Source organism: Rhinolophus sinicus, chromosome 17, assembly GCF_057876585.1.
Source record: "Rhinolophus sinicus isolate RSI-liver-muscle chromosome 17, RSI-T2T, whole genome shotgun sequence".
Lineage (NCBI taxonomy): Eukaryota > Metazoa > Chordata > Mammalia > Chiroptera > Rhinolophidae > Rhinolophus > Rhinolophus sinicus.
In genome coordinates, this window is record NC_142517.1 from 158,531,681 (window position 1) to 158,549,022 (window position 17,342).

General features: G+C 37.8%; 1 protein-coding gene across 2 annotated transcripts; it reads left to right on the top strand.

The window, feature by feature from the left end:
* Window positions 1-6,623: 6,623 nt before the first annotated feature.
* Window positions 6,624-16,654, top strand: G6PC2 (glucose-6-phosphatase catalytic subunit 2). Of its 2 annotated transcripts, XM_019727498.3 has the most exons (5): window positions 6,624-6,857; window positions 7,470-7,579; window positions 9,564-9,675; window positions 11,664-11,779; window positions 12,605-16,654. In XM_019727498.3, the coding sequence occupies exons 1-5, from the start codon at window positions 6,640-6,642 to the stop codon at window positions 13,114-13,116; spliced, it is 1,068 nt and encodes a 355-aa protein (XP_019583057.1). In that variant the 5' UTR covers window positions 6,624-6,639; the 3' UTR covers window positions 13,117-16,654. The 2 variants fall into 2 exon arrangements, with proteins under 2 accessions (XP_019583057.1, XP_019583058.1); XM_019727499.3 differs by lacking the exon at window positions 11,664-11,779 and having other exon boundaries at window positions 12,605-12,629.
* The last annotated feature ends 688 nt before the right edge of the window (window positions 16,655-17,342 follow it).

Sequence of the window (17,342 nt, forward strand, 5' to 3'; positions counted from 1 at the left end):
AAAGAAGGAAGTCATCAAGACAAGCAAATTAGGCTGAGGTGTACTGAAGCTAATTCTGAAGAACTGAGAAAATAAGAGGCATCCTGGACAGAGGCCATCTGGACAGTGGATAGGATTCCAGGGAACCTTACACTAGACTTAAATTGTTCAAGTTGGGGATTTCATTGAGAATGTTGTAAAAGCTGTGGCCTCTTCCAAGAAATGTGCCCATGTATTATACTAATGTTTGCATACAATTTCAGGAAGTTCGGTGACTTCTAAATAAGTCCTATTCAGATTATGTCCTCCTGACCCAGTGACTAAAGATATGTGGTTAATATTAGACCCCAAAGCACACACTTTTAAAGATCTCTTCCACTCAAAACTGCTTTTACTGGCACAGCAGAGTTCCAGTCATTGAACAGAACATGGAGGAATCAAATGGAGGTATCAAATCCACAGCAGGAAGAAAAGGCATTGATCCTGAAGGGAACAGTGGCTGGCTGTACAATTTGCTGAAGACTCATTATGTGGAGGACATCTGGCTTGATTCCAAGAGTCAGTGGTGAGCAATTCGGATTTGGTTCTGTTCTCTTGGAGTTGTCTTTGCTCTAGGGCTACAGGGGAAGGTTGAAGCGTGTGACAAATTCAAAGACTTAGATCAGTATTTCGTGTGAGAATGAGGGAGAGTGGGACAGAGGGAAGAAGGGGGAAATAGAAAGACGAGGAAGAAAAGAGAAAAGGGAGAGTGGGAGGAAGAGGCAGAGATGTCAGTGTGTAAAGGAGAAGCAACAGAATTGTGTACAGGACTAAAATTTTATCACTCTGCCCAACTTCTACTCTGATCAAGAATCTCACAATTGAAAGTCAACTCCACTTTTACAAACTACTTGGCAAAATAAGAGTAACTAATGTTTATTATAGGTAATATTTTTGAGTGTTTACCATGGATCTTAGCTTTAACACGATAATGAAAAGGAGATTTTTAAAAGGGATACAAGAATATACCATGCCTACATCCATGGACAAGAGTGGATAGTACAGATCCCACATAAAGTAATTGATGAAAAAAATACCTTAGGGTAGAAGTTGAGAAAGTAGTATATGGAAGGGTCAACTAGACACAGAATGCACAGGAATAAGTACGAACCTTGTATCAAGAGAGAGATGAATTAAGATGGAGCTTCTAAAATTTGATGTGCATGAGAACCACATAGGAAGTTTATTAAAATGCACAATTCTGGACCATTTTCCCAAAGAATCCAATTCCGTGATCTGGAGTGGGCCTGGGAATCTGCATGTAGGTGGTCCATAGACCACACTTGGAGAAAAACAGCCTCACAAGGAGGAGGAGGGTAGATGTAGCTCCACCCATTTTTGGATCTCGATCTTCGTAGCTTAGACATACCTTTACTCCATCATTTGTGAACTGATTTGGTAGAGACCTTGAACTCTAGCAACCTTGACTTTGAAATGATTCATCTTATCAGGCAGGCTCTGTGATTGGAGGAAAAAGCTCCACTCAAACATTACTAGTAATAAAAAGGATCAACCTCCTGCATCTCCCTCCTGCTGTGACCCTGATAGGGTAAATACTGGGGAGCATCACCCCCCGACCAAGCAACTCTGATGACAGACTGCAAACTGAAAAGGACTAAGGAAATACTTAAAAAGAGATTTCCCACAGGAGCAAAATCGTAACACATGTGTAAGTGAAGCAGAGCTGGAAGTGAACAGTTCATAAGTACGATGGATCAAGTGAGCATTTGTTCATTTTTATCATTTGTCTCATTTTTTAAATTTTGTATACATTGCTCTTTAAATTTAACTTAACATATGTAACATATTTATATGATTTCAAAGTCAACTCTGGAAAATAAGTATATTTACAGAAGCTTCACTTTTCCCATCTCCCTCTACTTCATTCCCTTGTTTCCTTTATAGGTAACCTTAAATCATTAACTCATTGTTTGTTTTTCTATTCTCCTTAAACATAAGCAGATGTGTATATATGTTACTTTTTTCTTAGATAAACATTGTACATAATTTTCTCCACTTTACAGAAGCCTACTTGACCTATGCTAGCCACTTTATACTATTATCTCTGTGGAAAAATACATTTAAGTTTAGACTAACTGAATAACAAGCATGTTTTCTTAAAAACACATAGCCTCTTTATAACACAGCATTCACATCAACTTTTTATGAATAATTCATTCATTCTACAAACATTTCCTGAATCACTACAATGGACCCAGGGCTAGTTCTATGTTTTATGGAGTCTAAAGCTCCTCTAACATTGGGACCTCTCTTTAATAAAAAGAATATAAAATGATTAATATGCTCTACAACTCCCAGCAGGTCCCAGCAATAACCTGCCATGCCAAGGGCTCGTGTAAGCTTCGCTAGCTTCTTGGGAAATTAGCCCCTGCACGAGCCTGGGCTAGGGACTGTGCAAGAACTGGCACACAAGGCAAATATGATGTCTTATTTTATGGAGCTTGTAGTGTGGTTCGAGAGAGAGACTAAACACATAAACTTGAAAAAAATACAATTTCAAATTATAATTTAATCCCTGCTATAGGCTGAATTGCATCCTCCAAAATTCATATATTGAAGTCCTAACTAACCTTCAGTATCGCAGAATGTGACTATTTGGAGATAGGGCCCTTAAAGAGGTAACTAAGTTAAAGTGAGGTCATTGGAGGGGACCCTTATCCAATATGACGTGTGTATTTATAAGAAAAGATTACGACACACCCATACAGAAGGTAGACCTTGTGAGGACACAGGGAGAAGACGGCCATCGACAAGCCAGGAAGAGAGGCCTCAGAAGAAACCAACACTGCAGACACTTTGATCTTAGACTTGTAGCCTCCAGAATTGTGAGAAAATATATTTCTGTTGTTTAAATGACCGACTCTGATTTTGGATTTCAACCCTAGCAGACTAATATAAGCCACTAAAAGAAAAGAGTGTTTCACAGAAAGCACTGTTAAAGGAATTGTGAGAGATGCTGGTCAGAGAAGGCATCTCTGAGGAAGTGCATATAAACTAAGATATGAAAAGACTGAAAATTATTAACTGTGGGAAACAAACAGCAGATCCTAGTAAAAGGCAAAAGAAATCAAGGTGCTTTTGCTTTGGTTAATTATTCTAAGTCTACAGAACTAGATACAGCAGTACCTCGGATTTCGGACATCTCTGTTGATAAACATTTTGGTTTATGAATGCCGTAAACTGGAAGTAAATGCTTCGGTTTTCGAACACGACTCAGAAATTGAATATGTGACACTGCTTCCCTTGAGTGCAAGATCCTGAGACCCAGCTGTCGGCTGTTGCGAATGTTTCAGAGCTCGTGGATTATGTTCGAAAAGCGAGGTACCACTGTAGTCCTTCAGAGACAGTCTTTATAATTAACTACTTAAGATGAACAGCTCATGTGCAGTCAACTTCATCACAGTCTACACACTCTGCAGTATTAAATGAGCATGAAGTTGGATTTTTAATTGTAAGACAAAAATGTATTTGATATCATTCACACCCTGATTTAATGACATTTCTGAAGAAAATGAGTATTATGAAATTTGTAGCTCATATACTTCTTAGAAAAAGAATAAACGAAAGTAATGTCCTTCCTCATGGCTCATTAAAGAGATTATGGAAATTATACAACCTGAATATGCAAAACAAGAAGCCAGAGCACAGACTGATTGGTCAAGGCTAATACTTCAGATAGAGTAGGATATACTTGAATAAAGTGATTCTCTTTGGAAAAGCAACTGTATGCTCTCATTTTAACTCAATGAATAATAAGAATTATTTAATCATAGGATAGACAGGGGATTTCCTTATTTCTTGGTGGGATGCCACATAAACTACTTCTGACATATGATTATTCAGTTTGTCTTGTGAGAGACTGAATATACAAATGGACAATGGACAGACCAAATATGACAATAGAACTGTGATCCACAGCCTCTAAAGCAACCTGCCCAGAATGGGCAGAATTGGTCAATGACTATCAGGTTCCTTATTTTCTGCCTCTGCTTCCAACTCAGGACCAATCAGAGAAAGCCAAATATGCATCCTAATCAATCACATGAGATGCTCTGCTTCTAGGTAACCCATGTCCAGCTTGCCCGTGCCAACAACCTCTAACCAGAGCAGGCCTGGGGCTTTCCTTGTGTTCACTATCGAGCTTTCCTATTCCACTGCCTGCTTCTGAGTCTGTCAAATGCAAGTGATGGTGGCTGACTCTCTGCTACAGCAAGCTCAGAATAAACAGCCTCTGTTCTTATTTGGGCAGCCTTCCCTTATTCCCATACTTAACGATTTCCAGAGAAGAAAATGTCTGCTGGGTCTCAGCGCCATCTGAAGCAGAAGGGCATCAGAGCCATCTTCAAGCTCTGAGTGCCTATCTTAGTGCCACTTGATATTTCCTCCAGGGAAGATGTCAGAGACTGAGAAGGTAACAGTAGCCACTGAACCCATAACAACTGCATCCCTCCTGTCAAATGATGGACTAAGCCAACAGAAATTCAAAGTGGTGATTATGTCTATGAAGTTCTCCTAGTGATCTGGCAGCTGGCCAGATGTGCTTGTGGTTGAATTGGAGGTCTCGGTAGTTGAAAGCATTTAAAACAAGCTGACTATAGCATCAGCTATTATTCATTTTGCAGCTGTTTTAAATCTCATCAACGTTGTCCTGAGGTGACCTGCATACAGCCTAGACTAGGAGGAAGCATTGCTCTGGAAATAAAATTTAGTTTTCAAACAGGGGTACTGCACTAAAGAAATGACCTGAGGAAGGTTACTTGTCCATTTCCTTATCACTAAAATGAGGATTATTGGACCATTGTGAAGTTAAAATCAGATAATAAGATAGAGTGTGTTTAAAGGATAATAAGATACAATATTTTAAATAATTGGAAGAGCATAAATGCAAGATATTCTAATGCACACCCGAGTTTTCAGCACAATTAATTTTACCCCAACACATACACCATTTGGATCAGATTAGCACACTAGTGGGAGAACGGAGAGTGGGTGTAATTCATGGGCTGCCTGGAGGAAGGGTAAAACATGGGGAAGTCCAGTGCTGGCTGACTACTTCCTGGTTATTCTCCTACTGAAATGATAAGAACTATAAAGGAGACTGGTACGGCTCTCACCATAGATAGAGATTCATATTGATTTCCTGGCAGCCATTTAAGTTACTTTCTAAAAAACAACATGGTGCTGCTTGCAATCTCACTTTGTGACTGTCAAGCCGGAGTTCTCATCCACAGAATCCAGGCTGTATTTTAAGCTCCCTCCAGGTGAGCATCACAGAAAACTCAGTAAGGAAAGCTGCCATCACCCTGCCCGGTTTTAAGAGGAGCGCATTTCGATTGTCACCATCGCTTCACCTCTTCTGGCCCACAATACCAAGTGTGTATACAAACTGTCACCAGCTGTATAATTTCTCATTAGATTAGGTTTTTCTTTAATTCTAGAGATAGATAGATTCTCTGAAATCTTGACAACAGAGAAATTCAAAGTGATATTTGCAGCATGTGAAGAAGATTCCTCGTGAAGGAGGGTCTGATTAGCAAAGACAACAATCTGAATGGTAAGGTAACAAGTAAGGTTTCCTACCTGTACCCAGCACCACCTGATGGGGCTGTTTTCACATTAGTCTTCATGGACATAATTCAGCTCTCTAAATCCAGCATCTCACTTGTGACTTGGATCCACAGTTCTCTTTGAGTTGCCTTTCTGTTCATTCCCAATCTACATGTTTGTTTTGGTGCATCCCACGTGAGTCTACTGAACACTCTGTTTCCAGCAAAACGTTTTCCTGATTGGTCAAAAGCCATTTGAAGTCTAGTCCTCCTTCTCTCACGTAAGCGCGCCCCAATACTCTCCATTGTATTCTCTAATCAATAAAAATGTGACTCAGTCCTAACACAGTTGTATTGACCAAGTGACTTCCATCTCCGTTTTCTTGCCTCATAATTAAAAAGCAATACATTTCCTTCTAGATTTCATGTATTCTATGTATTTCCTTCTCTATTCCATATACATCACATCATCCTCTTTGTTAATAAAGAAATATCAAAATACTTTTATTTAAAAGTCTGTGATCAGAAAATATTCTGTCATTCACATAAATTTTTCATGCCCAGATATTTACTCCTCTGCTTTCCTCAAAGACACAATAAAATAGTCCAAGAGCCACCGTCTATTTTAAATTAAAATGCATGGCTTTAAGGGCTATTTGACATGCAGTAATTATCTGCATAGTCTTCTGGTCAAGCAGAGAAATTGCTAATGTCTCTGCCCTTGAAGGAAATGAACTGTGCAAAAAATTTCAAGCAAACACGATCCAACTGTTCATGCAAAAGGGAGGTTGCATAAGAAATCCATTGTAGCTCTACCCAAATTTCCTCTTGACTTGCCACAGATCAGCATGCACTTCACCTCTTTGGCTCCAATTAAAATCAGAAATAGACAAGATTTCCAGCAGACAAGGGCTGACGTGCCCTCTCCACAGATGGTCAGCATCACATGTTGTGGTAATGACTGGACACGCCACGAGAATACCATATAAAAATGGTGGGGCTCAGAGCACTTCAGCTCCAATTGCTCTATGTTTAGAATTGTCTCTCTTTCAAGATGGATTTCCTGCATAGGAATGGAGTGCTCGTTATTCAGCATTTGCAAAAGGATTACCGAGCTTACTACAATTTTCTAAATTTTATGTCTAATGTTGGAGACCCCCGGAATATCTTTTCTATTTATTTTCCACTTTGGTTTCAACTTAATCAGACAGTTGGAACCAAGATGATATGGGTAGCAGTCATTGGGGATTGGTTCAATCTTATTTTTAAATGGTAAGATTTCTGTTTTGTTTCATTTTTCCTACAGCTTATTCTTAAATTTATAGCTTTGGCTTAATAATCACATTTTAAATGCATATAGTTTTACTTGGAAAATCTTTCAAACGTATCAGTTAACTTGAAACACCAATTCATAAATAGAACTCACAAAAACCATAGAAATGTATGCTTACATACAAATGTACATTTATATACAACTGTATACTAATGTACAAGTAAGTTCCAAAATCCTGTAACACATATGCTGTGATTAGACAAGAAGTTAGTTAAATGAACAGCACTATAATGAAAAGACTGATGATTCCAGGGACCACTTTGATATTCCTAGTCTAAGTACCCAAAACACCCACAGGACTTCCCCTACAAGGAAAAAAGGCCCTGTTTTTATTGAAAGCTTTTATTGAAAGAATGCCCAAACCCCAAATGACTGTCATCCTCTAAACTGAGAGACAGACCAGAACTCAAGTTCTTCCAAAGTTTTTTAATCATGAGCTCTCCCTATCAGCCCTCTGCTTGAATCATTTTTATAGGAGAAAATAACTAGTCTCCAATTAAGTAATGGTTGTGTGTTTAAATATATGCATATTTATATTTCTTTAAATACAGGATATTATTTGGTCATCGGCCTTATTGGTGGGTCCAAGAAACTCAGATTTACCTAAATCACTCAAGTCCATGCCTTGAACAGTTTCCCACTACATGCGAAACAGGTCCAGGTAAGCAATCAAGTTACTAAAGATATTCCAACAGGGAGTCATTATGTATGATTATTATCTAATAAATGTATGATATCAGAGAGAGTATCAAAGAAAGTGTAATCAGTGAGGGTGCTAAAAGTTTATAAGCATAAAAATTGCTAATGGGAAAGAAAAGAAGTCTTATGAATAATCAAATTTCATTGTTATCTATAGAAGGGTAAGTTAGGAGACTACTCAAATGGTTTTATATTTGGTATTTATTTTTTGGAACAATGTAATGGTTTGGAACTAAAACAAACAACAAACAGCTGAAACAAGTTGCCAAAGAACTATATTAAAATCCTAGAAATGTTGATTTCTTTCCTGTTGAGCAACTTTCAAGTAATTATAGGTCTTCTGAAAATCTCATGAATGAGGAAAAAATAGACAAGTTTTCTGTAAGAAAGGTAAGGACTTCCCGGTATTACTATCGTCAGTAAAGATATCTCTGAACTTACAATGATTTCTTTAAATTTTTTTTTCTCTTGTATGTAAGTATGTAACTAGGCTTCTTGGGCCACTTTTTAAAAAATTATTATTGCAAGTAAGATTCTGTATGAGTGTACAACCTTTACTATAGAAGTTGAATTTAAGACTATAAAAAAGTTTTTTGAAATATGTACATAAAGGAAATTACTGATGTTGTTTTAATTTATAAATATGTGTTATACCTCACCATAGTTTATTACATAAATCCTTGCCATTTTCAATCCTTTGAAATTAGCCCTGAATATAGTGAATGTGTAAGTTCCTAGTGAGTTGTCTGAATATCTTTCTTTTTTGCTCTCACAAAAGTATTACCCATCTGTTATATTACTATCACACTGTACTATAATTAATTCTTTATATATCTGGCTCCTCCAGTAGACTGTGTGTTCCATCAGGTCAGGGATGGTGTGTGTTTTTATCTTTGTGAAATCAGTGTGGGATGGATGGATGAATGGGTGGGTGAATGGATAGATAACTTTTGAGACAGTTGAAGTGTTACTTTTTTAAAAAATCCCAGCACTTCCCACATATGTTCTATCTTTTGAGACATTTGCGGGGGGGGGGGGGGGGGGGGGGCGGGGAAGAAGAAGAAGAAGAAGAAAAAAGATACATTGCATCCTATATTCACTCCTTGGAGATGTATAACTCACTTAAGCATATAAAAGTCTCTGAAAATTCCTGCATAAGAAATATATTTGAAAGAAATAGATCTACAAGAAATATATTTGTCTTTGTTTGGTTTAACTTAGTGTTTTTCAAAAAGAAACTGGTGATTAACCTGAATAGATCTCCACTTGGTAAAGACTCAGGGAGAATATCAAAGTAAAGTGATTTTTTAAAAAATCAAGCTGCCTGGGAAGGACATTTTGGGAGTAGAAAGGCTACCTGTCTGCAGGCTTCTTCTGGCAGGACTGATGTCCCCTTTACAGCTTTTCCTCATGTATTTCATAACAAAGACTCCCAGTGAAGCGGCTGCCCACAAGACAGGCATAGAGGTAACTGCTGGTACTAGCGTGTAGTAGTCCATTGGTAAATCAGACATAGCAGTAATACCCTTTAGATCTTTGACTTTTCAGCCCAAGGAAAATAAACTGATTCAAGATCCAATACAAGTACTTTAATTTTCTCATCAATTGAAAACAATTAGATATAAAGAATGAGTAGAGAGATATGGCAGATTTTGGTGCAACACCCTGAGTTCTTAATTAACCTTGAACATATTAATTTCTGGAATTTGATGAACTTGAAAACTGGGGGGGGGGGGGGGGGCGGAAATGATATAGTGTTTTGAAGCTCAATTTAACTCAATTTTCTTTATTTCTACCTATGTCTAGACATTGTATATAGCCTGTGCCCTGTGGTTTGTTTCTGAGTTATTTGTAATTTTTATGACTAATATGCTACTCTACTGTCCACTTCTGATGTTGATACTCTGTTACCCACCTTTCAAATGGATTGACACTTGTTCTTACAGGAAGTCCATCTGGCCATGCAATGGGCTCATCGTGTGTCTGGTACGTCATGGTAACCGCTGCCCTGAGCCATACTGTCAGCGGGATGGATAAGCCATCTACCACTCTGCACAGGTCAGCATTGCTCCAGTTTCTGTAGCACTGGAACATGTCAGCTTTGAATACAGAAAAGTCCTTTTAAAAATTTATTTTAGTGTATTTTCAGTTCTTGAAATGTGCTTAGTCTATTCCATCATAACCAAAATAACAAAATGAGTAGAAAATAAATATTTTGCTTTAAGATAATGTCCTAATTACCTCACAGCTATTGCCACATTATAGGGTGGGAAATGTTTAATTGATTAATGATTTGCTAAAATTGCTTTTGGGTCTCCATAGTATAATAATCACTTTGGTAGCTTGTAAATAAGTTATCTACATATAAGGAAATAATTTGGCATGTACATTCCCTTGCTTTAAGATTAATTAGAAACTTTAAGAATCATCATTACACTTGAATGCATCATTTAAATTAGGACAATTATGCTTCTTTCTTTGATTAGCCAATGTTTTTGACATAAATAACGTAGTCTAGCTTTAAAGACTATGCAAACTTTTTAATTAAAAGCTTTCTAGAGACAAACTTAAATTTGAATGTCAGTAGATTTAATGTTAGTAGATTTGTAATGTTCAGAAATACCTAGAACTTTAAGATTACTCAAAATTTTTCTAAGAATTGGGCTATTTCCTTCTCTTCTTTCCTGAAATATTAATACTTTAACTATTATTAAAACAATCCTGAGCATCAATTTGCTCATAAACTACTTGAGATAAGATTTTTCAGTTAATTGCTTAAAAAAATACTAACACATATACCAAAGTTCTTTCAAAATGAAAAATTTCCAACATCCATCATATAGTCCACTTTTGAGAGTAGTATTGGATAATATAAGAACCCAATGACCAGATGAATTTGGGCATGTTTAAAGTTTATTCTAATGCGACAGACTATGCACTGTATGACTTATCCAAAAGCAACAACAGTAAAAAGTTGTTGTAATTTTAAAAAATTAGCATTTTCCATCTACAGACAATTTCTCAAAATAGGAATCTAGATATAAGCTTTATGTTTTCTCTGTAGTTCATTTCTTCTTCCAATTTCCAAACCTGGAAAAATAGTTGTTTTCTTTTTGAAAAAAAATTCTCATAATTCTTTTTTGAGTTTTATAACTGCAACATTTCTTCAAACATCAAAATGTATTTAGTATCTACTCCTTGCCTTACTATTACCAAATCCTTGTTTATTCTTTTTCCATGTGGAAACCCCTGCTCACTTCCTCTTTGGAAGTCTCATTTCTCTCTATTCCTTAGTTGTTCAATAACCAAAGTTTGGTCTGATTATCAGGAACAAACCACTCAGAACCCCCAAGGAATCTTAAAATTCAATATTGCTAATTTTTTAATTAAAGTAACAGGCATTGCTTGGATTTTAATATTTTTTAGGTTTTTGTACATTGCTGTTTCTAATCTAAAGTATATATACCTGTAGGTCAGTTCCCTTGTTCCTTGTTTCCTATATCTTAAGAGCCAAGGAATCGGGACTCTTTTGAGTCTGAAATTAAAAACAATGAAAACTTGTCCTTGAGAGAATGCTCATGTGCTTTTCATCAGAGTGGCAGCTGCCTCTCCAGTGAGTTTCTTCAGGCAAAAAAAGGTTGAGAGAGGAAAGTAAAGAGGATGCACACATAACAGGGAGTAAAAATTGATACAATTCATTTTTGATCATTCTGGATATTAGTAATTCCCCCAATTTGAATTTTACCTACTCCATTAAAATAATTATTAGGGTATCAAATTGGGTTCCTTTTATAGCATTTATTAAAATCTCAGCATATAGCACTGGTTAAGTTTAATGCATTGATAAATGTAGAAACCTCTGTTAAAGATTTTCAAATCCTATGGAGCACATGGAAACAACATTTTGAAAAAAAGACTCAAGAATTTTGATGTTATGTCACAGCTAGACAATTCCTCTGAGAAAGGTCATCTGGTGTCACCCCCCTAATTTTATGAGTGATACAATTTCTTTACTTTTTACGCTTGTATCTATTCTTCCACCGTAGACTGACCTGGTCATTTCTTTGGAGTCTTTTTTGGTTGATTCAAATCAGTGTCTGCATCTCAAGAGTATTCATAGCAACACATTTTCCTCATCAAGTTATTCTTGGAGTAATTGGTGGTAAATATGATCACTTACCTTTGGTTGTGTCATTTAAAAGCTTTAATGTCATTTGAAAGCTTTGTTTTATGTTGTCAGATTCTCCCTGGTAATCAGATCTCCATTCTCAGGTAATTCTGCCGCGCTACTGATACTTAATGCTACCTGGGAGCTTAAGTGGTTCAACACACCTCTCAAATCCTCCATGTACACAATGGCACGGTCTCACTTAATGGGATAAACGTTAACCTCTTAGTGAGATGGGCTTCTCCGAAGTGTAACTAGAACTAAGTCCAATTCCCAAACCACCGCTTCAGACAGCCTGCTTGTGTCTTGTTTTGGGAGACTTAATAATGGCATTCCAACCTGCACACCATGCCAGTCTCTGAAACACCTGCAGTGATTATTACATGACTATGGAATTCATTTAGCAGCTGCTTTGTATTCCTGAAGCGCCATTCACCATGATTGAGTTTCTGCCATTCAGCCTCACATGCTTTTCAAAGGCTGTTAATTGGCTACGCAACTGAAATACTAATTACAAGCACCTAGATCAGTGCTCTGCCTATAGAATGGGTTGTCACTCAGGGCCAGGGATTCCTGAAAGATCCCCCTGTCATAATATAGGTGGCGAAAAGACCATGAGGCAAGTGTGTGTTTTAGTTACTGCCTTAAAGCAAACCAATTAAAAAACAAAACAAAAAACTTTGGAAAATCGATAGAATCTAGGTGTCTAAAACCCTTCATCAGTGAAAACTATAGCTACATTTTTTAATGCAGAGAGGACTGATTCCTGGGGGGCTCAGGGGCACATGGTTACCTTCAGTGTCTCTTTCTCATCCCCAGGCATGCTTGTGGCAGAGGCCTTTGAACACACTCCAGGCATCCAGACAGCCAGCCTCAGCACATACCTGAAAACCAACCTTTTCCTTTTCCTGTTTGCACTTGGCTTTTACCTGCTTCTCAGACTGCTTGATATTGACCTGCTGTGGTCTGTGCCCATAGCCAAGAAGTGGTGTGCCAACCCCGACTGGATTCACATTGACACCACGCCTTTTGCTGGACTAGTGAGAAACCTTGGGGTCCTCTTCGGCTTGGGCTTTGCAATCAACTCAGAGATGTTTCTCAGGAGTTGCCGAGGCGAAAACGGCTACAAGCTGAGCTTCCGGCTCCTCTGTGTCATGGCCTCATTGTGCACACTGCAGCTCTACCATGCCATCAAAATCCCCACTCACGCAGAGCATTTATTTTATGTGCTGTCTTTCTGTAAAAGTGCGTCCATTCCACTGACTGTGGTTGCTCTAATTCCCTACTGTATCCACATGCTAATGAAACCAAGTGAAAAGAAGATTGATTAGAGTTGTGCTGAGTCAGCGCTCTGTGGTCCCAGGATGACCCTCCTCCTCCAACTTCCAATAGAAACACAGAGCAGGGAGAGCCTGGGGGCTTCCAATCAGAGGGCACTGGGCAGCCGCCATAGATTTCATTCCCACCTGCAGGTATATTTAGTTTGGTCTTCACAGTAGTCTTTTTTATTTTTTTCTATTTTAAGTTAGTTGCCAACATGTAAAACCCATCACATTTGACATCAAAATCAGAATTTCTGTATTTTTTATTGAAAAATCACATGATAGGGCAATAGAGGGCCTGCACTCCCACCTGGAGTGCAGGTGGGAGGGCTGCTGGCACTATCTCTTTATCACAGTCTGCAGCACCCAAACAAGGAGTCCAAGCATCAGAAGTCTTTATCATCTTCAGCTGCTTTGGGTGGTTCTGGGTATCTTAGTGGCGGTCAAATCCAAACCCCTCAGTTTTCAGATAAGGAAATGGAGGCTTCTTCAGGTAAAAGCACTCGCTTTTGTTACACCACCGGCAGACAGGATTTAAAACCCTAATATTCGAACACATGTTTCCATTACACAATGTTGTATTTCTTCACTTTCAAGAAGTAAAAATCCATAAAATTTTATGTAGGTTCTATGACAATTGCTATGTAAATCAGCTATTTTTCCAAAAATGACATTAATATGCCACATCCTGTTTGACTTACACCATGCATGAGCATCTTGAGGAGGCCAGTGGTGGTTCTAGGTATGGATACATATTCAGAGAAAAGGAAACAGGACAGGCTACTGTCTGGGCTTGAACCTTTGCTTAACTCCTGTTCCCTGTTTTACAGTAGTACTTTCCAATATTGTAATAAATGCTGCTGAAGATACTCTGCTTAGAACACTGTTTACCCCAAAAGGCTCATCTCCTCATGACATCTTTATACTTTATCTTTAAGAGCCAATTTTTTAAAACTAGGAAAATCAAATGACTTCCTCAAGGTCATGCTCCAACCCAGGAAAACTACTAAATGCTTATACTGTTAGTTGGGTTAACCTCTATGATACTGAACTGTGAATGAAATCTACAGCTTTACTTTAGAAAATTATTATGATAGAATGCTAATATTATATTAAGAATTTCTCAGTAAGGTTTTTTTTGTCTAATTGACCTAGTAATTCTAGACTTTTAAGTTGATTACTCTGTCATATCAATCAAGTGTATTTTGAATCAGATTTTGCTACATATCTTAGTGACCTCTTATCTACCATAATGTTTCCTGTAACTTTTTTCAATAATATCAGTTCATGATTTCTTTTAGATGACATATTAAATAACCCATATTTATGAAACATAACACTGCAAGTGACTGCTATTTGATAACATATTAGCTAAGGGTAACAAAACCATAATTATTGGTCCATTTCTAAGTGTATTTATAGAGTATATTCTGTTGCTTTTACAAAACACACTTAATAGCTTTCTTTTTAAAAGGTACTTGCACTTGATTTCAGTGATTGGGTAATTCCTAAGCAAAAAGCTGAGGTGTGAAGAAAGATTATCTTAAGAATGAAATTTGTCTCATGTTGATGTGACATTTGGGATGAAAGAGAGACGACTCATTCCTAATGTGTGACTTCTGTTCATTGGTCCAAGACTCTCAGTTGTCCTTAGAAGGTCACTTCAATCCTTTCACACTTTATGATGCGTTGACCTCATGACATGTTCTTCTGCACTTGTCAGAGATCTCATTCCTGTCTAAGAGCTCCTTGTCCAAGTTTCATTTTAGATTAGTAATGTTAATCATGAAGAATCTCCATCCCAATACAGTCTCAGCCTGCTCTTCCCAAGGCCTGAGGAAACTGGGGCATTGGTAAGTAGCCAAGGGATCCTGCTACAGTGCTTGCCTCCACCATAAATCCCTTCTCGGTTGCCAGAGAGAAGCTCTTTCAGCCACCACACAGTGAGTGCTGTCTGCTGGGTGATACATCATCCTCAGAAGGGGAATAGGACGAGCTGTGGGCTTGTTTTCTATAATTAATCCCCAACAACTCTACCCCTATCTGCCATAAAACCCCCGAGTCCCCATGTGATGAGATTTCCCTTTTCACTCTCGTTGAAGTCTCCTGGAGGGGTCCATATGGTGGTAAATGGCTTTTGCAGTTGCAACTGCTTAGGCAGCAAGGGGAACAGCTTCTCACAGCCTTGGAGGAAATGTCTGCTTTTAATAATAATGGAATAGACTCTTCTGCTTCTAATTTATTTGCCAGAGTAAGTGGACTTGAGCTCATTTGACATGCTGTTATTATATCCATATATTCAAAATGTCTACACATCTACATATTCAGGAGAAAAATGTCAATATCATGAGTTTTCAGGGTGAAAATCTAGACAAATGACTTGAGAAACTGTCCAAGCAAGCATATCTTTGAAAAGAAATGCAAAGGACTTTATTATTGCTGAAACTAGCTATCAAAAAGAGTGTTGAATCCCTTTCCTTTGACAACCTATTGATTGGACATCTGTCTTAGAAGGTTAAATTGGTGCCTTCTCTGGATCTATTTCAGTACAGCAGAAGAGCAATTAAAAAATTATTATAAGAGATGCCCTTGAAAGTTATAGTTCTAAATGCTTTATATTTATTCAAAGTCTGTAAATAAATTCAAGATCAAATTGGTAGATTCACATGTAAAAAAACTTGGTATAAGAAAACGTCAAAAAACTTGGTTTTAAAATGTGGTTTGTTTCTTAATTATATCAAAACTACATATTCCAGCACTTTTTAATTGGACTTTTTACAATGATGGAAATATTCTATATCTGTGCTGTCCAAAATGGTAGTCGGTACTCACATGTGGCTCTTGAGCTCCTGAAATGCAGCAAATGCCACTGAGGAATTCCATTTTATGATTTTCTTCACTTTCAATTCATTGAAATTTAAACAGTCATGTGTGTCTAGTGGCTACTGAACTGGATAGCACAGAGCAAGTGCCACAGTACTTCCCCACAACCCGCAAAAAAAAGGACTTTTTAAATATTGTCAACTGTACCACATTCCTGTGAGACAACATGAATTGGAATTAACTGCTTTATTTTATATGAAAAAATTGATTTGTTGGCAGAACATGGACAAAGTATTCTCATCCCAGCCCAGGGATCTTTTGATTATCCCACAGATGTCACGTTCCAGATGAAAAAAATAGTAATAGTTACTGTTAACAAGATATAAAACATTCATGGTGATAAGTAAATCCCATTGTGATCTTTACACATTTAAAAGACATTTTTAACTTGTGTGGTAACTGACATTAAACCTTTCTGGGGCTTGAAGGATTAAAGTGACTATAAAAAGTTATCAGTAGACTCTGTTGCGTTTTTGAGGGAAACCCTCTACAGATCTGGGATTCTTTCTCTGTGCAGCTCCCTTCTCTTGTCCACTGTCCTGTGAGCTCTAGCTGCCTTGGTCTCCCCAGACTCTTAGCTCTGTTGCCTCAGATCAGGGAGTCTGGGTTTCCCCTTTCTGCATTGTGTCCTGGAAACCCTCTAAGGACCACAGAACTGAGTGGAGTTTTACCCAATCATCATAATGACATTTTGGATGGCTGGATGACTTTCTGACCAAGTCAGCCTGCTTGTCTGTCTGGGTCAGCCATACCTGTATGCTGGACACCAGTACTTCTGTGGCTATTCAGAAACTGTTTGAAAAAGTATTACTGGTGTCCAGTTGCATCTGAGGATTTTGCCCTCCTTGACTGACTGTCCTAGTCACTTTGGAAATTGCAAACAGCTTTTTAGATGAATACTTGGAACTCAGTGTTGCCAAGAAACTAAGGCGGTGTTTCTAATTTTTCCCTGTCCTCTTACCTTTAATGCTTTCCAGTGGTGATTCCACACTGAAGGTGATGTGGTGCTACTTATTAATTAAAAAAAAAAAAAAAAAAAAAAAAAAAAAGACTTTATTTTGTTTTACTTAAAAAAACAACAACTGTTAACAGCAGGAAAGCAACAACTCCAGAAACCTCTGCCAAATGGCAGCCACTTGTGGGAAAGTTGTAAGAATTAGAAGTGCTTCATTTTAACTCTGCGAAGGACAAATGTAGTTTCTGTTCAGTTTGAGGCTGGTGTGATGTGGAGCACTAATTACTGTCCTTGCTGTTCTTTGACGGAGATCACAGTTACCACTTAGAAGAAATCACATCTCCCTTCCTTTGGTAGCACAGAAGTGACTGTTCTCAAGGTGGGAGAAAATTCAAAG